The sequence below is a fragment of the Carica papaya genome, chromosome 3 (genome assembly GCF_054855325.1).
Source record: "Carica papaya isolate Zhongbai chromosome 3, ASM5485532v1, whole genome shotgun sequence".
Taxonomy (NCBI): domain Eukaryota; kingdom Viridiplantae; phylum Streptophyta; class Magnoliopsida; order Brassicales; family Caricaceae; genus Carica; species Carica papaya.
In genome coordinates, this window is record NC_142311.1 from 21,729,694 (window position 1) to 21,756,902 (window position 27,209).

General features: G+C 37.4%; 1 protein-coding gene across 8 annotated transcripts; it reads right to left on the reverse strand.

The window, feature by feature from the left end:
* Positions 1-504: 504 nt before the first annotated feature.
* On the reverse strand, positions 505-27,209 carry LOC110820641 (Profilin family protein). Of its 8 annotated transcripts, XR_015817940.1 has the most exons (8): positions 27,046-27,209; positions 26,848-26,922; positions 26,676-26,745; positions 20,064-20,173; positions 19,763-19,779; positions 18,515-18,684; positions 17,884-17,958; positions 7,269-7,421 (listed from the first exon to the last, which is right to left on the reverse strand). XR_015817940.1 is itself a non-coding variant. In XM_088216280.1 (7 exons), the coding sequence occupies exons 2-7, from the start codon at positions 26,909-26,911 to the stop codon at positions 1,204-1,206; spliced, it is 423 nt and encodes a 140-aa protein (XP_088072406.1). In that variant the 5' UTR covers positions 26,912-26,922; positions 27,046-27,209; the 3' UTR covers positions 505-1,203. The 8 variants fall into 8 exon arrangements, 7 of the variants coding, with proteins under 7 accessions (XP_088072406.1, XP_088072409.1, XP_088072410.1 ...); XM_088216280.1 differs by lacking the exons at positions 7,269-7,421; positions 18,515-18,684 and adding an exon at positions 505-1,290; XM_088216282.1 differs by lacking the exon at positions 7,269-7,421 and having other exon boundaries at positions 17,881-18,016.

Here is a 27,209-nt window from a genome sequence, read left to right on the forward strand (position 1 = left end):
ATGTTAAAATGACTATTGATGTCTAATACCCATATAGATGGATTAATAGAAGTTAAAAAAATCATGGAAACACTTTTCGTTAAGGTCTCACCTTGTTTCTTGTCATTTAGATATGCAAGATACTCCTTACAGTTTCTCTTCCAATACTCTTTCTTCTTACAGAAGAAACATTCAACATCAGATTGGTAAGCTTTTCCCTTACCTTCAGGTTTAGTCATACCACCCTTAGGTGCAGTGGGCTTCTTCTTGGGTTTCTTCTTACCCTTACCCTTATTAGAAGAGTTGTCAACTAACATGACAGCTCATTTCTTCTTCTCAGATGTAATTTGATTCCCATAATCAATCAACATATTGAGCATCTCATAAAGAGCATAATTTATTTTATTCATCTTAAAATTAATAATGAATTATGAAAAGGACTCAGATAGTGACTGAAAGATCAAAACAATTAAATAAATATTTTTAATAGTAAATATAACATCTTTACTGTAACGAATCCAAAAATATTCAAGTGAAACAAATGATAATTAAAGTGCGAAAGCGAAATAAATGTTTAAAGTTTACATTTCTTACACAATAACTTAAAATACCAATTTGTATTTTGGAATTCACCCATTTGAAAGAAATACAAAGAAACAAGGACATGAACGGAAAATAAATAAAACTAGCATTCTATTCACAACCTTTTTACGGATAAGACTCTAGATCTTGATCATTTTAATCTGAAATAATTAAATAAAGGATGAGATACACTACCCCAGTAAGAATATCACACTATATCACCAACACAAAAATGAAGATTGGAAAAAAATCAAAATAATTAATGGAGCACTTAATTAAACAAATTTATTTATGATAACTAAAATCTTTTACCATCCACTTATCGCAGTGACATTTATAAAAACAACCTATAGAGACAATAACATAACACTTATCATGATTTCATATGCAATTGGTAACAGGCACATATTATAAATCTATATTTAATAAATCAAATAACAACATTTTTTTTTACCGGCCTACTGGTATCCATGGAGGTTCATAGGTATGTTTCCGCTATGCATGAACCATTTTCTTCAATATTTCTAATTAAAGTGTCGTTCCCATACTCCGTCCGGTATGAGCACCAAACAAATAAATTTCAATATCCCATCCGGTATGAGGGTGAAACGGGCCATCCCCATACCCCATCTGGTATGAGTGCTAAATTACTAAGTCTCGATACTCCGTCCGGTATGAGACAACGTTCACGGTAGGGTTCCCTATTGTACTCAGTCTGTCCCCCATCTCCTACAATATCCAGTAAAATTGTCATTTCATCAATTCACTTAATCACACAATTTTTCTATTTTTCTTTAGTCTCTATTTTTCCAAATTAACCGTAATCACATATACAAACAAATATGCATCAGAGAATGCAATCATATTTCGGTTTTCCAATTTAACAGTAGTCACGTAAGACAACAATACAAGCATTTAAACCATAAAATTGATAAATAAGATACTATTATTTACTTACACTGTAACATAAATCAACAGACAATAATTTTCAATTCTGACTTATTAGTAACATGTAATTAATTATATAAATATTTTTTAAGTTTTACAAAATACCATATTATTTAAAATTAAACTTCAATTCTATAACAGGATAGGGTGATGAATTCTTACTCAATTTGGTAAACGAAAAACTAAGCTGTTCACTGTGCCTACAGGCAGTTTCCGAGTTCCCTGAATTTTTATTCGGAAATCAAAACGCGCTATAAGTACCTATAAATGTTCCAAACAAACCCAAAATTAGTCCCAATGCCCATTTTAGCCAATTTCGAAATTCCGGTATGGTGGCTCCACCGTGCTCCGGCAATGGGGCTGCCGCCCGCAGCGTCGGTTCGCTTCGAATCGATTGTTTTCGGTCGATTTCGCATCAATCCATGCAAAAAAATATGTTAAGGGGCCTTGGTTGGTCGAAAAAATACAAAAAACCAAAACTCACTAGCGACGGGGCTCTCTAGTGCGGCGGCTCCTACGACTCGCGTTGCAATTGGGTGTTTTGTCTGGTCAACCTGTAGAGAAGGAAATGGTGATCACAACGGTGGAAAAATCATGCAGAACGGGAATCAGAAAAGGCCTCATCGGAGGCGTTTTGTGGAATTCCCCGCGACAGCACCGTCGGGTTTTGCCCACGTTTTTCGACCAATCAGCTGGTTCTTTTGCTCTGATTTGGCCATAAGTGTGTTTAAAATTGAATTCGGAGCAAAAAGAGAGATTTTTACTTTTTTTGGCGATCGGAAAGGGCTCCGGTGCGGCGGCAGTCTCCTTCCCGGCGGCCGGGTCTTCTTCTTTGGCGAGGGGGTCTGGCGGCTACGGTTAAGGTTTGGTGTGGATGAGGGTTATTTATATCTGTTCGCTTTTGATCTGGACCGTCTATCGCATTTGATCTGAACCGTCCGATCGCGATTAAATAGGGAGTGAATCTGGACCATTCATCGCGGTCCAATCTAGGACGTCCATCGCGATATAATCTACACCATTCGATCGCATTCAAATCTGACCATCCGATCGCGTTTGGGGAGAGAACGCATCTGGGCTGTCTGTGCATGCAGAAACGGATCTGGGCCGTTTGATCGCGGGCGCGCAATCGCCTGTGTGACCTCCCGCATGGCACCGTGTCAGTGTCTGTTGCCACGCGGCGTGCCCTGATTCATCAGGCCTGTCGACCAGGCGTCTGACGTGGCGAAACTTCTCTAAATTGTATTTGACTCTTAATTTTTAATTTTTCTTTCAAAAATACCCATATAACCCAAATTTTTACCTTTTTTTCAAAAATTATTTTCAATTTAATTCTCCATCAATTCTATTTCATTTTTATTCTAAATTAAAATTAAAAAAATTAGGAAATTATATTTATAATAAAATCCTAAATTACAAAAAATTAATTTAGGGTGTTACTACTCTCTCTCCCTTAAAAGAAATTTGGTCTCTCAAATTTGTCTCTCTCACTCTCAATCAAACAGCTGAGGATATTTGGCTTTGAAATCTGATTCTAGCTCCCATGTGGCCTCTCTCGGTGTGTGATTCTGTTATAGGACCTTAACAAAGATAATTTTTCAGTTCCAGAGTAATCTGCTCTTTCAGTCCACAATGCCGACAGGTAATTCTTCGTAGGATAGATCCTCCTGGAGTGAAAGAGGCTCGTGAGTCAAGACGTGAGAGAGGTCTGGGTTGTACTTGTGCAGCATGGACACATGAAATACATTATGGACCCTGGAAAGTTCTACAGGCAGTGTCAGTTTGTAGACAGCAGTACCAATTCTATCTACGATTTTGAATGATCCAATAAATTGGGGATTCAGTTTCCTCCTCTTGACGAACCTACTGATTCCCTCTTTTTACAAATTCTAAGTCTCTCCTTCAGGTGTCCATGTAACTCTTCTGCCTGCTCTGAGTCGTTTGAATGTTCTTCCTGATCTTAACTATTTTGGATGTAGTCTCCTCTATCACATCTGGTTCGAACAGTTTTCTATCACTCATTTTCTCCTAACAAATCGGTGATTTGTATGGGCACTCATATAACGGCTCATACGGAGCCATGCCAATACTTGCTTGGTAACTGTTGTTGTAAGTGAACTCTATCAGGGGTAGATGGTCATCTCAATGGCCTCCGAATTCAAGAACACAAGCTCGGAACATATCTTCAAGTGTGCGGATTGTTCTTTCTGACTGCCCATCGGTCTGAGGGTGGAATGTAGTACTAAGGGACAATTTCATTCCCATAGTTTGTTGAAGGTTAGATCAAAACCGAAAAGTGAACCTGGGGTCCTTGTCGGATGGACACTATTGCCACTAGCACCCTATGTAATCTGACTACTTCCCGGATATATATTCTTGCCAACTTGTCCAAGGAATTGGTCATCCTGATAGCCAAGAAGTGAGAAAACTTAGTAAGTCGGTCAACAATTACCCAGATGACATCATGTCATGAGTGTGCCTTAGGTAATCCTGTCACGAAATCTATGGTGATTTGTTCCCACTTCCACTCCAAGATTAGTAATGGCTGAAGTAGCCCACCTAGGCGTCGATACTCTGCCTTGATTTGTTGACACACTAAACATTTAGAAACAAAGACAGCTATATCTCTTTTCATCATGTTCCACCAAAATCGAGATCGCATACTCTGATACATCTTAGTACTTCTGGGATGCATGACAAACTTTGAGCTATGGGTCTCTGTCATAATGTCCATTTTTAACTCACTGTCACTTGGAACACACTCCGTCTTGGAATCTGAGTAACCCATCGGTGAAGACTCGAAATTCTATGTTAACTCTCTGTTTTGCATCTTTCTTGAAGGTCGCTAGGGTGGAGTTGGTAGACTGAGCTTCTTTTATTCTCTGAATTAACTCAGACTGAACAGTCAGGTGGCTCAAACATGTAACTCTCTTAAGGTCTTGAAGTCGTACCTGCTGTGCGACCCCTATCTGCCTACATTCTAAAACCATCAAATAGGCTAATGTGCTTGCACTTTTCCTATTGAACGCGTCGGCTACCACGTTACCTTTACCCGGGTGATATAGGATATCACAATCATAGTCCTTAAAAAGCTTTATTCGCCTTCTCTGACGTATGTTGAGATCATTTTGAGTAAATATGTGTTTCAAACTCTTGTGATCGATATAGATCTGAAAGATCTCCCCAAACAAATAATAGCGCTAAGTCTTCAAGGCGTGAATAATTACGGCAAGCTCTAAGTCATGGGTGGGATAATTTTTCTCATGACTCTTCAACTGTCTGGACCTAGAGGTTATGACCTTCCCACGCTGCATTAAAACACAACCCAAACCTAGATAGAAGGCATCACTGCAAACTGTATATCTACCTGATCCACTCGACAAGGCCAACAAAAGTGTAGTAGTCAGTCGCTTCTTTAGTTCTGAAAAACTTCTTTCATAGTTCTCGTTCCACTCAAACTTGACATTCTTCTTTGTGAGCCGAGTCAGAGGAGCAGCTAGACTAGAAAACCCTTTTACGAACCTGCCATCCCCAGAGAATAATTTCCGGTTCTGACTCCATTAATACGTAATTAATTATAGATATTTTATAAGTTTCACAAAATACTGTATTATTTAAAATTAAACTTCAATTCCATAACAGAGTATTGGGTGAAAAATTCTTACTCAATTTGGTGCCTAAAAAGCTAAGCTGCTCAGTGCGCTTACAGGCGGTTTATAGGTTCTCTGAAATTTTCTTCGGAAATCAAAACGCGCTATAAGTACCTACAAATGTCCCAAACAAACCCAAAATCAGTATCAGGGCCCATTTCGGCCAATTTCAGAGTTCCGACACGGCAACTCCGCCGTGCTCCGGCGACGGCGCCGCCATCCGCGATGGCGGTCCGCCTCGGGTCGGTTATTTTCAGCCGATTTCGCATCAATCCCTACGAGAAAACATGTTAAGGGGCATCAGTTGATCCAAAAAACATAAAAAATTGAAACTCACCGACGGTAGAGCTCTCCGGTACGGCGGCTCCTCCAGCTCGCGTTGCGGTTGAGTGTTTTGTTTCAGTCAACCTGTAAAAAAGGAAACGGTGATCACAATGGTAGAAAAATCACGCAGAACGAGAATCGAGAAGGGTCTCATCGAAAACGTTTTGTAAAATTCCTCGCGGTGGCACTGCCGGGCTTTGCCCACGTTTTCCGACCAATCGGCTAGTTTTTTTGCTCCGATTTAGTCATGAGTGTGTTTAAAAATTCCGAGCAAAATTTTTTTTTTTTACCTTTTTTGGCGGTCGGAAATGGCTCTGGTGCGGCGGTGGGTGGTGGCGGTCTCCTTCTCAGCTACTAAGTCTTCTTCTCCAGCGAAGGGGTCTGGTTGCTAGGGTTAAGATTTGATGTGGATGGAGGTTATTTATATTCGTCAACTTTTGATTTGGGCCATCCATCGCGTTTGATATGGACCGTCCGATCGCGATTAAATAAGAAGTGAATCTGAACCGTTCATCATGATCTAATATGAGCCGTCCATCACGATCGAATCCAAGCCGTTCGATTGCGTTCAAATCTAACCGACTGATCCCGTTTAGAGAGAGAATGCATCTGGATCGTCAGTGCGCGCAAAAACGAATCTGAGCCGTTCAATCGCAGGCATGCAGATTGCCCCCATGACACCGCGTCAGCGTCCGCTGCAATGTAGCACGTCCTGATTCATCAAGCCTACTGACCGGGTGTCTAACATAGCAAAACTTATTTAAATTACATTTTGATCCCTAGTTTCAATTTTTTTAAAAAAAAATACCCCTAAAATTCAAATTTTTATAAATTTTCTCCAAAATTGCTTTCAATTTAATTTTCCATCAATTCTATTTTATTTTTACTTTAAATTAAAATTAAAAAAAATTAAAAAATTAATTTAGGGTGTTACATTTACTATTATACGTAAATATGATACAATACATATATAAATATTACTTAATATATAATCAAGAGAATTTTAATTTAAATCTAGAAGATTAAGATTTTAAGAATACAAAAATATGTGTATTTTAATTTATTTTAAAAGATTTAGTTGCATTTATGAATTCTTATTTATAATTTATAAAGAGTAAAAAATATATAATTAATTATTTAGATATAAATACAACAAAATTCAAGACGAAAATGTGATTTTCTTACAATTAATTTCATATAGAGGATATCATCGTGACTTGATTCCTATCAACTCATAATAGAATTTTGCACAATATCATTTAAAAATATGACACTTTTCCAAAATAGAAGCTAAGAAAAAACAATTTAGCTAGCACAGCTTCAACCAAAATGGTACAGTGATAAGCTACCAGTGCTTTTTAAATGAAGTTTTGATGCAATGCTGTAAAACTAGATTATCTTGGTCAAGAAGGTAGGAGATATTCATTGTCTAAACTTGCTAATGCAGTCATGGTCTTTCATTCATGTAATAACAGAAGATGGAAAAGCACTAGTAGCTTCTACCATAAGGGAAAACTAACACAATGGCACAGATGTTGTGCTTCACATGCAGATCCGCTCTGTCACCATTAGTTTTTCTCCTACAGTTGGCTTTGCTTCAAATTAGAAGATGCAGAACAGTAATTACTGGTTACCAGAGACCAAAAAATAATCTAGTCCATCTACTAGATTCTGCATTGAACATATTTGATCAAACATATGATAGAGCACACTTGCATTGGATGGGTGGCACGATTAGGTCAAATTTTAACAGAAGCATCATTAGGACTAAACAACAGACATAACTTTGTCTACCAATTAGCAGTCACTAGGTGTAATACAAAAAACCCTGCCTTTTTACAATGGGAGATAAGTCAAAGATTTTTCCGACCCAATTGCCATGATAGTTGATCGACAGCCACCATAGCATGAGATGCAGAGCCAATTGATCCATCATAACTGTAGAGTTTGTGTAAGAGAGAAGTTCAAAAGCTTTGATTGGAAGAAAAATAATGAAATTTTATTTGGTCTACAAACGAATTAGACTAAATTCATTTAAGGATCACTAGAGAATATGACCATCTTTTATATAGTCTGTTAGTGAAATCTCTCATATGTTATTTATGTATATAACTTTTAGTCAACGGACTGTGCAGTTAGGTTCTATTTTTAGTTTCCTCATTCTCATTCAAATGTATCTCTATAAATATTGGGCATATTTTGTTTATTCTTCAACATAATAACAGAAGCACTACACAAATAATATATCCTTTTCTTCTTCTAGCATAATGTAACAGCACTCGGTGCTAGGGCATAGTAGCCTTCACATTTTTGTTCTCACTACCAACCTTCCAGCTTTTCAGCCATTTATGACAGAAAAACCAGGAAAAAGGAAATACTTATTGCCAAATTTCTCTTCCTAAGGCTATATTTGGAACTAATCAACTGTTTTTATGGAGTTAGTATAGAAAGTTACACCCAGTTAAATTGAAAAACAATATAATTCTATTAGACTATAATCAAAATGACATTAAAATTATTCCAATTGCAATTGGAACAGGGTATTCGATACTTCTTAACATTGTTTGAGGAGAAAAGAATTTTATAGGAGGAGCTGGAGGTGTGCAGAAATAGATGGGGCGAGAAATGGGTTGTGGGTGGGGATTTCAATATGGTACTTAGGAGGTTGGAAAGATCGGATGGAGGCAATCCGAATGGGGAAGAAGAGGAATTTAAAGAAGTCGTGGATAGACTTAATTTGGTGGACTTACCATTGATGGGGGGTAGATGGACATGGACGAATCTAAGAAGCAGCCCATCATGCTCGAGGATCACTCGTTTTTCAATATCTCACGATTTTTTTATTTAGCTTGTAGGTTTGAGTCAAAAAGTGTGGCAGAGGCCCATTGCGGACCACTTTCCCATCTGTTTAACTCCTTATGGTATCAAATAGGGCCCTCTTCTATTAAGACTCGACAATAAGTAGATTAAGATGGACGGCTTTAGGAGAATAGTGGAGACAGTTTGGAGAGGCACGAGGATGGAAAGGACTGCAAGCTTCAGGATTACTAGAAAGCTTAAGACATTAAAGACAGATAAAAATATGTGCTAAGGAAGTGGAAAGTAAATTTGAGGAGGGGATCAACAACCGTTTGAAGGAATTGATGATCTTGACAAGATGGAAGGGGAGGGAAACTTATTAGAGACTGATATGGTTAGAAGAGAATCTTTGAAAGGGGAGGTGGCAAAAAAAATTGTATATGGAGGCAATTTCGTGAAGATAAAAAGCAAGAGATATGGTTAGAAGAGATAAAAGGAGGGGGTTCGTAACACAAGATATTTCCACTGCTTGCAGGGGTGCTGGAGTGTAAAGCAATTTAATTGCCTATAAAATACCTTGTATACCATTGGGAACTAGACTTAAAGAGGTGAGAACTTGGGATACGGTGGTTGAGTTGTTTGAGAGAAGACTAGCAGGATGGAAGAGGAATTTCTTATCTAAGGGTGGGCGGCTTACATTGATCAAGAGCACTTTGGCCAATCTTCCTGTCTATTTTTTATTGGTTTTGACTGTGCCTGTCAAGATTGCTAGGAAAATGGAAAAGATCCAGTGTTGTTTTTTATAGGGTGATGAGGAGGGAAATAAAAGGTACCATTTAGTTAAGTATGAAAATGTTAAAAGACCATTCACAGAAGGGGGTCTCGCGTTGAGATCAATTATGGAGATGAACATTGATCTTCATGGTAAATAGCTTTGGAGATTCATTAGAGGGGGTAGGAGATTGTGGGAAAGGGTGGTGGAATCTTGATGGGGTACAGAGAATGTGGAGGAATTGGTTACAGAGGTTGATAGACCACATGGAATGAATTTATGGAAGAAAATATGAATGGGGAAACACAGATTTCTTGAATGTGCTAGATGGAAGGTTTGAAAAAGTGACGGGATCTGATTTTGGGAAGATGAGTGGATTGGAGATTTTAAACTTAAAGATCGTTTTCTGAGGATTTTTGCCATTGCACATGCGAGAGACGTGGTGGAGGAGGCTTACTTGGTTGTGCTGGGGGAGGGGGGAGAGGAGTAAGGATTGGAATGTGCAATGTTACTAGAAATCTCAATGATTGGGAAATTAATGAATATCAAGAATTGCTACTACTCTTATCCTAGATCCAATTAAATAACCACAGGGACCAACTGATGTGGAAATCGAAAAAACAAGGGAATTTTTCAGTCAGATCTTTCTACAAGCAGTTGACTAGTGGGGATGGAAATGATCTCTCTCATTTCCTCACTAAATAGATTTGGAAGATAAAAGCCTCTCCAAGAGTCGCTTTTTTTGTTTAGGAGGCATATAGAGAAAGTATCCTGACTATTGATAGGTTGATGAGGAGGGACAAAATTATGGTCAATTGATGCTTCTTACGTAAGATGGATGCAAAATCTTGTAATCATATTCTGCTTTGGTGCCGGAAGGTTTATGGCATATGGACTATGGTGTACGGTCTTTTGGGGATCAATTGGGTTATTGCGGGTTCTATGAGAGATGAGATGTGGGCATGGGCATGGGCATGGGCAGGTTTGTGTAAAAAGAAAACTTACTCTTAAGCCCTTTATCTGTCTTTTGAGTGGTTTGGAAGAAGAAAAATGCTATAACTTTTGAGGGTATCGAGAGGGAGGTTGATAACATTAGAGATAAATGGATTCACATTTTTTGGTTCTATGATTTTGGATCATAATATTAATAGGATGAAAAATTTTGGGAATGTCAACTACTTTATTGACATATAAATATTTTATATATAGGCGGTACCCTTTTGATACCTTTGTTAATATAATACCATACTATACTTTTATTTCAAAAATCAAATAAAATTCTCTAGAAAATCAATTTATCATTTTATTAGAATTTTCAGCATCTCCTAGTTAAACAATATGTATTCAGAGAATTCCCTAAAAATTGTTGATTTGTTCAAAAAACGATCTAAAAGAATCCTTTTTTTTTTTTAAAGAAAAAGTTAGAATAAATTAGACTGGCACCAAAAGGGGTACCACCCGTATGCAAAGAAATTTACAGAGGTAAGGGTATCATTAACATCTCCAAAATCTTCATCCCTAATAATGTCATGTCCCAATATGCAAGAGTCAAAATACTTAAACCACCTATCTCTAAATTTGTGCTATCAACTTCTACACCCTCAAAAGCTCTACAATTTCTTTCTTTCCAAATGACCCAAAAAATAGTCAAATGAATAATCTTTACAATATTCTTTGTGGAGTGAATCCCACCCCATGCCCAAACTTCTGTCATCACCGAACCCGGAGAGACCCAAACAATACCCAGTAAGTTATAAATCATACACCACAAATACATCACCGGGCAGCTAAGGAGGAGGGGGCAGCAGGACTCCTCTGTCTCCCTGCACATAAAACAGCGATTTGCCAGGCTTAAACCCCTTTTTTGTAATCTGTCAAGAGTCAGAATGCGTTCCCCGCAAGCCTCCCAGCCAAAAAAAGCGATTCTCCGAGGAAGATTGGCTTTCCAAATCAGATTGTGAGGGAAAGAGTACCCTCTGCTGGTATTCTTATCAATAATCCATTTATAATATGAAGACACAGAGAACTCTCCCTTTTTGTTCAGCCTCCAAATAGCATGGTCCGATTTATCATTGATTTGGTATTGTGCAATCAAACCCAATAACTTCAGATAATTCCCAACTTCCCAGTCATTCAGATTACGTTTAACATTAACCGACCAAGAGCAGCTGCCATTCGCCCAAGAATACATACCCTCAGCCCGCATATATTTATCTTGTACAATTGCATACAGCCTTCGGAATCTATCTTTTAGGCAGTCCCCATCCAACCATTTATCTTGCCAAAATCTGATGATATTGCCTCTGCCTAACTGCCAATTGATACATTCTTTGAAAACGGCCAGGCCACCCCTTCTTTTTATTTTTCCACAGACCCAGATCATGACCCCTTCTGTCTAACCCCCCCTACCCCTTCAAGAGTAGCCCCACTCCATCTAGCATTGATAACCTTTTTCCAAAGCTTTCCATCATCCTTCATGTACCTCCATAACCACTTACATTTAAGCACCATATTCATTTCAACAAGAGAGCAAATACCCAAACCTCCCTCCGTTTTCGGTTTCTTAATTTCAAACCAGTTTACCAAGTGATATTTTCTTTTTTCTTCTCCATCACCCCAAAGGCAGCGGCTTTGAATGTTTTCCAGCCTTTCAGCAATGTTACATGGAATGGTAAGAATAGACAGTAGTAGATGGGACGATTAGCAAGAGTGCTCATTATAAGATTGTCTACCACCCTTTGATAGAAACTGTATTTTCCATCCCGCTAGTCTCGATTCAAACATTTTTACTACAGGATCCCAAGATAGTTTATCTTTGAAATTAGCTCCCAGTGGGATCCCGAGATATTTGAGAGGCAGCTTGGTAAGCTTACAATCCAATATCTTGGCAAAACAGTTGCCTTCACCGTTGTTCCCCACCCTAACAAGTTCAGATTTTTGGAGATTAATATTAAGACCCGACACCCCTTGAAAACACAAGAGAAGACTCTTGAGATACATCAGACCTCTCTTTTTCGGTTGACAAAACAATAGTGTGTCATCAGAAAAAAACAAATGTGAGATCTCCATTTTGTTGTCCCCTCTACCAACAGTCACCCCTCTATCAGACCAAGATCAGGAGCTCTATACATCAGTCCATTTAAAGCCTCCATGACAACAATGAACAAGAGAGGGGAAAGTGGATCCCCTTGCCTTAAGCCTCTAGACCCTGCAAAAAATTTGGAAGGCCCTCCATTAATTAAGATCGCAAAAGATGTGGTACACAAACACACTTTCATCGATATTCTCCATTTATGCCCAAAACCCAACCTTCCCAACATGTAGACGACAAAATTCCAACAGATATGATCATATGCCTTTTCCATATCCAATTTGCAGACCAGGCAATCAATATTATTCATGACCAGCTCATCCACCACCTCATTTGCCACAAGTATTGCATCTTGAATTTGTCTCCCTTCCACAAACGCATGTTGGCATTCGTTAATTACCTCACCCAAAACGCTAGCAAGCCTGGCTGCAAAGACTTTTGTAATAATTTTATAAATGCACCCCACCAAGCTTATAGGTCGAAAATCATTAACATGCTTCACCCCCCTCTTTTTGGCAATCATCACCAAGAAAGTGGCATTAAGGGACCTAACAAATTTTCCATTTTGATGGAATTCATTAAAAACTTCCATGATATCATCTTTAATCACATCCCAAAAAACTTGGATAAAATTCATATTAAAACCATCCGGTCCTGCTGCCTTGTCACCATTGCAACTTTTTAAGGCAGCAAGTACCTCTTCCTCAGTGACAACAGCCTCAATATTTTTCCTGCTATCCATGCTAATACTCTTGAAAGTTAGACCGTCAAGTCTTGGCCGAATCTTGAACTCTTCATCATATAACTCTTTGAAGACGTGGCAGCCTCTCTCATTTTGCCATTACCACTGTATTTCACACCTTTTACCAACAACTCCTCAATGTAATTGCCGCGTCTTCGGTGGCTAGCTAAAGCATGAAAATATTTATTGTTCCTATCACCCTCTTTTAGCCATTTCTCCCTAGATTTCTGTCTCCATGTTTGTTCTTCAATTCTGGCCTGTTTAGCAAACAAAACTTTAATTTCATCCCGTCTACTTAATTCCTTTATATCCAGACCTTCACTACCTTCTTTGTCATCCAAGTCCCCTAATTCCTTCAGCAGACTGCCCATATATTCCTCCTTTCTCAATTCCCCTTTAGTCCACACTTTAATGTCATTTTTAAGCACTTTCAGTTTGCGCACGATTCTAAAAGAAGCAGTACCTGATACCTAATAACCCTTCCATTTCTCCTCCACCAGAGCCTTGAATTTTGCTTCATGCACCCACCTATTATCCAGCCTGAAGGGAGCCGGACCCCACTGGATACCATCGAAGGCGAGACAAATAGGGTAGTGATCAGATATAGTCCGTTGAGGCAAGGTCTGTGTAATTCCCGGAAACTGAAGAAGAATAGAAGAAGAAATGAGGAATCTATCAATTCTGGAACAAGAAGGATTAACCCTTTGATTTGTCCACGTCCATTGCCCTCCCAACAACGAAATATCAGCCAAATCAAGCTCCTCCGCCGCTTCAACAAACTCCATTGCAGTATGAGTCTCAAAGTTACCACTGCTCCTCTCATCTCTTTTTCATAATCATATTGAAATCGCCACCAACCACCCAGTGGCACTCCCATTTCCTTTTACAAATATGTAACTCTTTCCATAAAAATTCTCTCTCCTCCTTGTTTCCTCTACAGTAAATTCCAGAGAATACCCAATCCACTCCCCCCCTGCAGCTCTTAAATAAAGTGGACAGAGAGACTTCACTAATCAGAACATCCATGCGACGAACACGATCTTGATTCCACATCACCACAATCCCCCCCACAGCTCCTTTGGCCGGCACACACTGGCTACCAATGTTCCCCAGTTCCCATATGCTTTTTAACAAATTGCGGTCAATAGATTTCATTTTCGTTTCTTGTAGACAGATAACCGATGGTTTCCATCTCCCCAGACAGCTCTTGATTACTGACTTCTTGTTGTCATTCATTCCCCTCGCATTCCAAGACACAATTTTGTCAATCATTAAGACTAATTTCTGTTATGGGCTTCCTCAATCTCCCCTTCCTTTTTCCTCCCATCATAATTCACCGAAAATTCTACCCATCATAATTCACCGAAAATTCTACCCATCATAATTCACTACAAATTCTAATCTTTTCAGCTCTCTCGGAATACCTCCCTCAACTTTTTTCTTCCCTTTTGTCCCCTTTTCTTCCATCTTTTTTCTCTCAACACACCTTTTATATATTCCGGAAAAGAAAACAAATACCTGATCTTCCATCCCATCCAGTGAAACACCCATCATCTTGCTGAATTTATGAATATTGTGTAAGACCCAACTCAAGTTGCTTTTATCTGATTACCATACTGGTGCCTCAAACTGGAAGAACACACTGATTGCTTTCCCATTCTCGGTCACTATCTAGGCATCCAAGGCTTGAGCCTCCTCTTCTAACACAACAATTGCCTGCTCGTTGTCGTTAGGGTTTTGCCCTTCCTCTAAAAACTCCACGTCCTCAATCTTGTTTTCCGACAACTCATCCGCGATCCCCTCGAGTAAACTTGTATCATGTTCATCGAACAGCTGAGCAAGCATCTGCTCTTCTTCGTTGATTGCTTCTTCACCAACCATCTCAAATCCACCTTCCTTACACTGCATATTCTCTACTGAAACATCTGTCGAAATTGCACCTCTTTTGAAACCGAGGACTCACCACACACATTTTTGCCACCAATGGGCCTCCAAAAAGCCATAAGAATGTCTTTCTTCCTTCTTGTCCCATCCTCCTTCAAACTTGATACCACAATACTTTTACCCTTCTCTTCTTGTGAATACCGTCTCATGCCCAACAACCCAAGAGGAGTTGGGCCAGCACCATTAAAACCATAGCACCTTTGATCTCCCACCCAAGGCTTTCGCGGGTTGGGTCGGGTTATCAGCTTGCTTCCATCTACAAACTCCATGGATCCAGTTTGCCCTACCCGTGAGTCTGTTTTCCTCGCAGTGTTATGTGTCGCCGCATAACTTCGGCCTCCCCCCATCGCTTTGGAATATTGGATTACCGCTTCATAATACGGACAACTAAAGTAGAACATACGATGTTCATCCCGAACTAAGGTCCTCCAACTTGACACAACCACCTTCCTCTCCGAATATTTTTGGAGTCCAGATTGACAAACTTTCGGTCCGCCAACTCAAAAGGCAGCCACCATGAAAAGTCACCAGCCTCTACCCTTATACCCATCCGGGATAAAAATGCGCTTCATCTTCCTTTCCCATGATTCCGAAATGAGTAGATACACACCCCTCCTATTCTTTCCAAACGATTTCCACAGATCTCGGTTGTGGCCTCAAAAACGTTTCGCCCATGGCGTTTTGATGTTGTACCAGTAAAATTCTTCAAATGCCTTCAACAACCAATCAACTTCCACCTTTCCCAGAGATATCGAAGTTCAGAAACCTCTCCCGTTCTTGCAAATTCACAGTCTGTCCATTTTCCTTCCCTTACTTACCAAATCAAAAGTTTTATTCTCAATAACCAAGAATCTTCGATCATTCTAGACTCCCATGTTGATTTCTTTTGTTCGCTTTAACACCCCCACATACCTCGCTAAATAGGTGAGGATTGAAAAGGATTAAAACAGTATGAAGACTGATAGAAAGAAAGGATCTGTTTTGGAAAGTTTAGGCGGAAATGAAGAATAGAGAGAACTTTTTAGAGAGAGAAGTTTTAGAGAGAGAATATATAAAATATCTATTAGCCTTCAAAGTATCTAAGTATCCTTTTTTTTTCTTTTTGATTCCTTGTTCTCTTATGTTTCTTTTGCAAATCCAATCTGTTAGTCTTATTATTACCACTAAAAAATCCTTTAATTTTTTGTTCCCAGTCTCTATAGCTGTCTTTAGGCTCAATTATCAAACAGTTTCTCTTTTCTTTATTTTAACTTCATCTCTTATAGAAAAAAAAATGGTGGTATTCGAAAACCCTAGAGAGAAATTCAGGTCTGCATCAATAGGTTTCTTTCTTTGATGCATCCAACTCAGATCAGGTTCATCGGCAACATGCCGAAATTGCTTTGACAACTGTTCTTTTTCCCTTACTTGGACCGTCTTACTGTCCTTTTTCCTAGCTTGTGGCATGTTTACACTTATAGTCATTCATTGGAGATGATTTTAAATTTTTTTTTTTGTTGAAGACATGGCGATCTTTTACAATTGACGTTGATTTTGCTTGATCTGGTGGTCAGTTCATAATTCTTTGTGTTTGGTTCCACTTTTGGAAGAGTTATCTGCTAAAAGAAACAAAGAGAGAGAGGGATCAGTCTGGAGATGTCTTGGATTAGTTTGTTTCATTTGTTTTAAGTGCAGCCCTGAGAAGTAATGGTTTGCTTAAAGTCCAGGAATGAGAGGTCAGGTTGTCCAAGATTCATCGTTTCAGTCAGGTGGAATAACGCTGTTTCCAGCCTGAAAATTTTTGGCATGCTTTGGCTATTTAAATTGCAGATCTAAGAGATCTTGTGCTGAGTCTATGTTCTGATTTTTGGGAAATTGGGTTTTTCTGGTAGGAGAGTTATGTTAGTTTACTATGTAAATTTTTATGGACTAGTTTGCGGAAAAGAAAAACAACAGAAGAATTTTGATATCGTGAATGTTTAAAGCTTTTTGAGTGAATGGAAATGAAGAATAAAGATAATTATGCACAAAAGTTCGTTATAAACCTAGAGCTTTTTCTTCAGAAGATGAAAAATAGTTCTCACAAAAGTTTGTTATGAAACCTAGAACTTTTTGCAGGAGGGAGTCAGAACCAGATATTGTCAAGCTCATATTTTTGCTCAGGAGAATGAGAACTAGTTGACCTACAAAAGTTATTTTAAACTTTCATTATTTGGGATAATGAGAATTAGCATTAGAGTTTGCTATTCGATGGGAGTAAAGGCTTGTTGGCTTATTTAAAGAAAAAGAGAAAGATTTTGTGGACATTTATTGAAGTTTGTTGCAAGTTGTTGATGTTAAGGATCATTTTCATGGAAGGTTTACCATTGTCATCAAGGTACAAGTTACCTAGTTATTGGTGACAAGTTGCAAGTTGTTGGTTTAGTTTGTTTGAAGTAGCAGTTGCAAAACCAATCAATCTCATTCCGAGTGGTTTATAACATTAATCGATCTTGTTGCAAGTATTTGTAGGATTCATCAAGCCATAATTTTTTCTAGTTCAAGTTTTCTATTTACGTCAGTTTATTTATAATATGGTTCAACTAATGTAAACTTTACCTTGAGGAGTCTTAAGAGGATAAGATTATACATAGGTTCTCTTCTTAGTTTACAACTCTGATTCATAGGTAATCCTTTTAAGTCCTCATCCATTATTCTTCAACATAACAACAAGAGGAATACCGTAATAACACTTCAGTTTATTCTTCAGGCACAAATAAACCTCTACATTTAAAATCAATCATACGGTCGTTTAAAATATTTAATGAAATTCACAAGAATCATTATATTTGTGAAATGTAAACAAGAGCACAAAGTTTCCTTTCTGCAAATTCTTGAGTTTATTTTTAGATTTCATTAATTTTGATAGGATTTGAAATTCAGCAAACCAATGGAATCCCCTTATTTGAAATAACTACAAATATAAGATTAGTTTTTTAATGAATTCTATAATATTTTAGAATTCACTTGTTCCTGTCATAAGCAACCTTCTAAAGTTTACCGAAAAGAAAAAAAAATTCAGTGATGCACTTACAGTGCAACCAACAAGAATACTGCAGTCTGCATAACAATTGCACCTTCCCCATCCGGCTTTCCTGGGTTCATGCACCTTGCATAAAACCAATGCTCATGAATTGATGTAACCAAATCTGTATTCAAAATTCCATCTACCAAATTTTAAAACCAATGGAAACAAATTACAGTCAACAACAAACAAACAAAAATGAAAAAAGACGTGCATATGATACATTATGATACTTGAACAAAACCTGTCACTTTCCAGAACAATAAAAAGTTTATGCATAAAAGCTAAAGCATTCATATATTGCCAAACCACTATTTGACAATGCATTTGATCCATGCTTGTATTTCCATGTAACTGCCCTATATATTGTGTGGTTGAAATATTAAGGTTTTTCATTTTTAATCTGATTTCTTTTCCGTGATTTTAGCATTCGTGGCTTGACTATCAGTTACTATGATATCATTATTTGGACACATGAACGATCTAGATTTTAAAATTTGACATGTGAACTGTTCACATCATACTATGCACAATTAACAAAAAAAACTAATTTTAAAAAATGTAAGAAAAACTTAAAAATAAAACTAAATTAGATAACAAAACTAAATATTAAAATATTAAAAAAAACCGAAAAGAGAACCTTGCTTGGGCTTCATTAGTTCATCTTCATCATTTCCGATTCTTTCTTTCCCGCTGAAAAACAGTTTTATTTCTATTCCTAGCATTTTGATTTCGAAACATGTCCTCCTTAAACTCTTTTGACACGTGGTGAGCCAAGTTCCCACCAGTTTTTCCTCCTGCGATGGAACACTTCCCGAGCAGTTCCAAAAGGGATGCAATCCTCAAAATATTTGTCAGCAAAATCTAATGCATCAAAGTCATACTGTCGAATACCAAACAAGCAACAAAAGCTTAACGATGCCACAACTCCAAGATCCCTTGCCAGCTGGCAACAACAATTGTCACAGAATGACATATGGGTGAAGATTGTGAATTCACAATGTGAAAAAATAGACAATGACCAAGCAAAGGTCGACCTGGGTGATCAGCACTGGGCTTGAAGAGGTGTACCCAGAGATTATGAGAGGTACCAATGACAGTGACGGAAGAGGAGGCACTGGAGTGAGGAGTCTTTTCGGAACCCTTTTTTTTATGTTCTGAGTTTATTATTTATTTTTAGTTTTGATACCAAATTTCTAAATTTAATTAGTCTTTTTATGATATAATATAGTCTAAACTGTGCTGTCCATGTATAAAATTCTTTAAAATTCAGACTATCTACATGCCGAAAATGACACTGTTCCAGTCAAACATATGTACTGGAGAAATAAAAAATATATATCAAATTTGAAAAGTTTCAAACTACAAGATATCGAACTATACTTTCCCAACATTTTATAATTTGAAACACCCAATATTTTATAATTAACTCACCAAGCAAGAGAATTTTATGATTTTCTCTACGAATTTGAAAGATACCAATAACTACCCTGTTAATTATTCAGGTGGTGCTAACCCTAATTCCAACAACTAAAAATTAAGTGCTATATGGTCCTATATACAGCAAGTCGGTAAGAATATCTAAGTCCTCCTGCCAACAACATCCTTTGTCTTAGAAAAATCTAGGCACAGTCAAATCTACAAAGAGTGGATTAAAAAAATAAAGTGATTGGTCATACAATGTCCAATTTGAAGGGAAGGAAAAATAAGATACACATACATCACTGCCACAATAAAGTTAGTTGACCATACAAAAGTACCTATAAATATGACAAATATATTTACACACACATACACACGTCAATTTACTATTAAATCCATCATTTCTTAACTTTTCAAGAGCGAGAAAGGAAATTAGGCATAGATATCACCCAGCATATAAACTTACATCCCTAGAAGCTGAGTCTGTCACATGAAAAGACAAGTATTCTCAAAGTTAGGAAATTTATAAGAGAAAAAGAGAGAGATAGATAAATAGATAGACAGAGAGAGAGAGAGAGAGAGAGAGAGAAGCAAATTGAACCTAGCAGTCGGGGTTTTTTTGATATTGACACCATTTCTAGTAAACACTAATCAATGTAATCATTTCTAGTTAATGTCAGGCTGTCCCCTTTTCAGTTTCCTCATTTAATTCTTTTCCTACTCAGCTGAAGAATATTAAATTCCATTTAGTGCCACAGTAAACTTACATTGGTTTGCCCCAATAATGAAGCTCTCAGTTTGGAGCTTGCTGCACTTGACGAAATCAACAAATTGAGTCAATTCAACAGGACTGAGCTTTATTTCCTCCTGCTCTGCACTGCAAGAACCCATCAAATCTGCAATTAGCATCTTTCAAGGAATAAAAAGTGTTATGCTAGAGGAAATGAACTAAGCAATGTCTTTTCTTCACAATCTGATCTTACAAAAAAAGGTAAAAGGAAGCGTAAAAACATGTCTTAGTTCCAGATTACCATATGTAGAGAAGATTTACAGAGTCATTTGAATGTGTATCAAAGATCCCAGTAACATATTGTCAATAAATTAATTTTTTAAAACACCCATCAATCAGAAATATAAGGACTTAGGATATTGTATACACAACATCAGCAGAAGACAAGTTCAGGTAAGTATGATCCACAAAATTTCTTTTCCAGGAAATAGAGAAACTTGTAAAGTACAAGGCACACTTAACCCCAATTGCTCCAATTGTCATTCTTAGTTTCATCATTTACAAAGATAGCATCCACGTCATTGGTCTAGGAATCAACCATCTTGTACCAAAGAGTTGAAAAAGAAAAAGTAATGACCTCCCATCCAAGCAACAAATAGCAAACCCCAACCTTGACTCACCCAAGAGTATCAGCACAATATTGTTACCATTTCAATCATTACATATGAAGGAAAAGCACTACAGATATCCACTGAACAAAAACAATAAAGTTAGAATGAACATTGTCATTAATGCTATGTTTTGAACAAGTGAATCATTCTTGTGAAACTTCTTTGGAAATCACCACTTAATTCAATTACTATGGAATGAAAATTTCATCATAACAAACTGAAAACCGAGCTCCAAAAGAATTCCTAGTGAAATTGAAAAAGTACATTTCAAATTCCATCAATACATCCCAACGGCATCAAGCAGACATCATTTGTATAGAAACGAAATTAGAAGACCTCCACAGAAAAAAAATATCTAGAAGTTTCCTGAAGTCCTCATCACTCCTGAGAGGTGACCTTTTAACAAAATATTAATAATCTCATACCAAAACCAAGAAGATAACAAATGTCCTAAAAACTTCTATTATTTTCTTTACATTGAACTAAAGAAAAAAAGCTGTCAGAATGAAAGACAAAACATCCGCTTCTAAATCTGATCTACCACCAAGCCAAACACCACCCAAGGGACAAGTTAAAGAGGTTGAGAGATGAATCACACAAGCATTAGCCTCCATATAACAAATAAATGGCAGGGATTCACTATCATACGAGCACTTTTGGTGACCGTTACCAGATTAATTTTTTTGGCTAGAAAAATAAGTATTATTAGAGAGAAGAGAAAAAAAGAGTAAAAGAACAAAAGCGAAGGGACCCTCTTAAGAGAATAAAAAAGAAAAGGGAAAGCAAAAAATATAAGAATAAATTCCATGCTGCTTTCCATTGTAAATATCCAAAGAGACATTCATGACAAACCAATGAGCCTTAGCCACGAAGATTTAAAAAAAAGGTCAATTTATTCCAAAAGAATGATTGAGATAAGTAATGATCCTTGAACAATCTAGAAATAGGGTCCAACACTAAGACTCACAAAACAATAACAAAGAACTTCGGTCCACAACATCTTTGCATCCTTCTTCAAACCTCCTCTTTTAAATGTCAGAAAGAGGTAACCCTAAAGGGAAGGAGGGGTGACCTACATACTATCAGAACTAGCAAAAAGCCTAGACCAAAGTCGCTAAGTCACCTCGAAATGCAGAAAAAGATGATGATGATGGGACTCAGCCTCTCCGTAGTATATAAAAAATGTTAGGAGAAATAGAAAAATTAAACTTGGAAAGTTGCAATGGATCTTTACTGTTAACCTATCCGGATCAAAGGTCTAGACAAAAACATTAACCTTAGAGGAAACTTTGGCCTTCCAAAAGAGGCTAGTAAAAACCTCATTATGGCAATTGGGATTGTAAAAGAAATAGGCAAAGAGAGACTTAAAAGTGCACAGACTTGATGAATCCAAAATCCAAATTCTGTTGTCCAGATGAGTAGAAAGAATAAAATGCTCAAGAGTATTCAGCAAAGATATCAAATCCTGGAATTCTTTATAATTAAAATTTCTACAGAAACATAAATCTAAGGAGGTGTGATGTCAAGATGATTGATGAAATGGCAAACAGAACTTTTACAGTTCGAAGATGATAAAGGTGAGGAACAAGCCTAGCAAGTGGAAGATAACCAATTCAGGTATCTTTACTAACAAAATACAGGTTCCATCAGCATTCTTCAAACAAGTAAGAGGAATAAAAAGATCATAAAGCTGGCAAATGGCTTTGCAGGGCCCCCTGCAAGTCGAGGTACTCCTAGGAATATAGAATCCTAGCCATTCCTGTGAAACCCAAACTCTTGATTACCTTCTGCCACAAAGAGTTAAATTCCAGAGAAAACAACCATACCATGAACTCCCATCTAACCAAATGGTCTCTTGAAGACTCACCCACTCCATGCCAGAGAAAATTCCTCATAATCCTCTCACAATTTGTTTCGAGCGTGCTTCATCGTTCAAACTTTTTTTAAATAGAAAAAAAATTGTAGTAGATGAAGAAAAGGGAAAATACAACCCAAAGGAGATAAGTTATCCTCTAGAAAGACAAAAGAGAAGAAATATGCAGAAAAGAAGAATAAGACAAAAAGACCATCCTAAGGGAATATTTACCATTCCAAATTCTTTTAACGAAAGTTATTTACAACAAAAATAAATAAAATTGGAAAAAAAAAGACATATTAAAAAACCTTAAACTAGGACTATGAACTTCCAAAATAAATTCTACATGCCCTCTAACATAGAATAATTAGAATTAATAGATAAAATAAAAAAGGAAAAATCTACCTGTTTGAGGCACGTAGAATGTCGTAGCAATTTAACCTAGAGATTCTTAGATATCACATATGAGAATTTAAGGAATATGATTTGATGAGTTAAAAATAACTAGGAAAATAACTAAGCATTACACCCAGGATTACACCCAGGATCTCTTTGCCATTCAACCTAAGATGAGTTTTGAGGCACCACTTGATCATAAGTATAAACTAATATAAAATTCTCTTAATGTTCTTGCATTCTCTTTGAAAGAAATTACAAGTACTTTCTTTGAGAGAAAAGAAGAATGTTGTTAGAAGGCACCAAAGAGGTGCCACCTATGGCTGTGTGCATTTATAGAAGATCAGAAGACAAAATATCAGCAAAGTTCCCTGAATCCTATTTATGGAGGAAGGACATTGCTAGTAGTTATGGACTCTAATTTAATGTTAATTGAATTAGAAATCCTAAGTAGCAAAACTTCTCTTGAATCATATTCCACTAGTCAGAAAAACTCAACCTCAAATTTGTATTATCAGGGATGTCGTTGTGTTCAAAGATTTAGGCACTCCATATGGAAGCTGAAACCACAAAAAACAACTTCCAGCATTTAATAATAAGATTCTTATCTTGATCTCCACAAATAACTGAGGTTTGAGGAAGAGAAGCCTTACTTCCGTTCTTCTTCCTTCAATTTATCCTGCTTGGATGTGCTTAAACAACAGCCAAAAAAGAAAAGTCAATCACCCCTTGACTATTTCTCCTTCCCTTCCTCAATAGTCATCTTGTTTCAAGTATTCCTAACCTTTCCAACTAAGGAATATTGGGCATGGATATGATGAAAAATCCTGTAAAAATAGAGGTCATCACAACAGTTTTAAAGCAGTGTAAACTTGTGAAGAACAGGATAGAGGGGACTGGTCTAGTGAGCTCAATGGGTCAAATCAAGTAGAACAAGTTAGGTCTACTTTGGGCAAGTTCCCTCACGGGTTTATATGCAAGTAAGGTCCATGCTCCAATCTCAGATCACCAAAGAGAATCGGGACCTCAATGGAAGATTAGCCGAAGATTGACAGTTGCAAGTTGATGTTTGTCTTCATGACTGGGAAGGCGGAGGCAATCATGGTGTGGGGCTCTGGCAGTGAGTGGCATGATTTCCAACAACTCTTGTGCTGGGGATCTAAGGATGGGCCAGTTCAAATTAAGGTTGGCGATGGTGGTGGTGGTGTTAGTCACTAGTTAATTATGGCCTATGAATAGTTGTAGTCAACTGTGTAGGGTGTTCATTTTCGGATTTTTGGCTTTGGGAATTAGAGATTTGATAGTGAGAATATGGGATTATGGCAAGGATCTTTCAGATTTGATACAATTAACATAGAGCAAGTTAAAATCAATCTCTCTAATTGGGAATTTGGGGATTAAATCCTGATATCACTCTTGATAATTGGTGATTATGGTTTGATGGGCAAGAAATAACCGATGGGCAAGAAAAAACTAAAAGAGCAACTAGGTGTTACACCAAGAGTGACTTGAACTTGCACCTAATCTAAGGGTTGATTACATGGTACAATCATAAGCATAATAAGGGTGTAAAATTCTCTCAATGGTTGTTGTACACTTCTTGAAATAAATTGCTAGTAATTAGTCTCTAATTTTATCCTAATCAAACCAGAAAACCTAAGTAGTTAAACTTCTCGTATATTATCCTCACTTTTATCTGATACACAAGTACAACAATAGCTGTAGTAAGGTAAAAGTTATTTCCCTTCGCGAAGAAATGCCTAAGAACATTAAACTATTTAGTCCGTACTTTACAGGGCACCATATGATGAAGCAACAATGCCCTTGCCTGCAACATCAAATTATCAAGTTTGTGTTTGGTTCAAAATTTCAATTACATTTAAAAGAGATAAGCATATAATACAGATAAACAAAGATTTCAATGAAAATATTATTCTTTTTTCAAATAAAGTTTATATCCAAATCAAATAAGGATATCATCACAAAATGAAACAATATAGATTTAAGAACAGATCCAGGATAGCATAAAGAATGGTAACAGAACAGAATTGGAGCATAGAAAATAAAGAAAAAAAAAGAAGGCACAATTGGGATTCCTCTTGGGGCGAAATTTAAAGACGTTAGAACTTGGGATCCGATTGTGCAGTTGGTTGAAAGGAGACTTGCAGGATGGAAGAGAAGTTTTTTGTCTAAAGGGGGGAGGCTTACTTTAATCAAGAGTACGTTAGCTAACCTCCCAATTTACTATCTTTCTATAATAACTATTCCGGTCAGCATTACTTCAAAACTTGAAATGATCCAATGTAGATTTTTTTGGGATGATGTTGACGGTTGTAAAAAATAACATTTGGTAAGGTGGGAGGAACTGAAGAAAGGAATGGATAAGGGCGGGCTGGGTCTAAGATCTACTGCAGATTTGAATGTGGCACTTCATGGGAAATGGCTTTGGAGGTATTGCAATGAGGATGACAAACTTTGGAGGAAGGTGGTGGAGGGGGAGATGGGGGGGTTGGGAGCGAGATGGGGCGAGAAGAGGGAAATACAAACCGCATGGAATGAGTTTATGGAAGAGAATCAGTGGGGAAAGCAGTAGATTTCGGGAATGTGTGGGATGGAAGGTGGGGAATGGAGAAAGGGTGAGATTCTAGCAGGATGATTGGGCGGGGGCTTACAAACTGAAAGACAGATTCCCTAACATCTACAATATTGCTAGTGAGAGGGATATTACTGTGGATAAAGTGTATGGGAACGATGGTGGGGGGGAAGGGACGGAGTGTTCAGGTGAGAAGGAACTTGAAGGACTGGGAAGTTGATGAATACTGCAATTTACTCAATGTACTGGCTGGAATTAACATGAAAAATAGGAAGGATAGGAGGATTTGGAAGTTGGATGAGAAGAATGGGTTTTCGGTGAAATCCTACCATACTTTTATAGTCAAAGGGGACAATGGTAATAATGATGAATACTACAATTTACTCAATGTACTGGCTGGAATTAACATGAACAATAGGAAGGATAGGAGGATTTGGAAGTTGTATGAGAAGAATGGGTTTTTGGTGAAATCCTACCATACTTTTATAGTCAAAGGGGACAATGGTAATAATGTAACAGTCCCATTTAGAAAAATCTGGAAAATTACAGTCCCCCCTAGGATGACTTTCTTTGCTTGGGAAGTCTCAAGAGGAAGTATTTTAACCATTGATATGTTAAAGAGGTGGGGCAACATTCTTGTTAACCGATGTCACTTATGCAAGGCTGATAAGGAAATATGTGACCACATTTTATTATTTTGCCCGGTTACACACAGCTTATGAATGTCGGTCTTCGGGATGATAGAGGTAAGTTGGGTAATGGGTAGTACTGTTAGTAAAGAATTGTGAGCATGAGCAGGTTTTTGTAAAAAGCAAAAACATTTATTTTTTATTCCACCTACCATTATTTGAGTTGTGTGGAAAGAAATAAATGCTAAAATTTTTTAAGGTATCGAAATGGATTTTGTAAATATCAAGGATAGATGGTTAATCACTTTTAATTCCATTTTACTTGGTCATGAAATATTATACTGGGAAGATTTGGGATGTATCATTGACCACTTAATTGATATGTAACTTCTATATAATTGGGTGGTATTCCCTTATTATCTTTGTAAATAATAATACTTTCATCTTTTATTTCAAAAAAAAAAAGCACAAAATATGAAAATTCTGTAATTGAAATATCTCTTACATTGTAGACAAGAGGCGAGAAGGTCCAGTCGGGTCGTAGTTAATCAGCAAAGCAGCCTTCAACGGCTGACCTACAAATTGCAACCATAAAGATTTTGTCACCCCCTTAATGCAAGAAATGAACTACAAAAAACTTGTGCAACAGCTAATCAAAACCAACATTATCTCCTCACCGGAAGAGCCGACAGAGGTAGAAACCCACTTGTCCCATGTTTTATGTACAAAAGCCCAATCCATTCGTAGTCCGGCTAGGAGAATCCATTAGTAACCAAAGAATCGAAACGAAACGAAAGGAAGGAGAAAGAATCCAAGTCAAGTAACCTAAGAAATTTCGCCGGCATAATCAAAGAAACTAAACTTTGAACACTTACTGAATGTTAGGGTTTCTGTTACTTGTCCATTTCCACAAGAATCGGAAATCAGCGATAATAATCGTCGCGCGATAGTAGCAAATAACAATGCAGGTCGAGAAAAACTAGAGCTACGGAGCTTATTCCTCCACTACCAAAAAATAAATAAATAAATAAATGAAAAA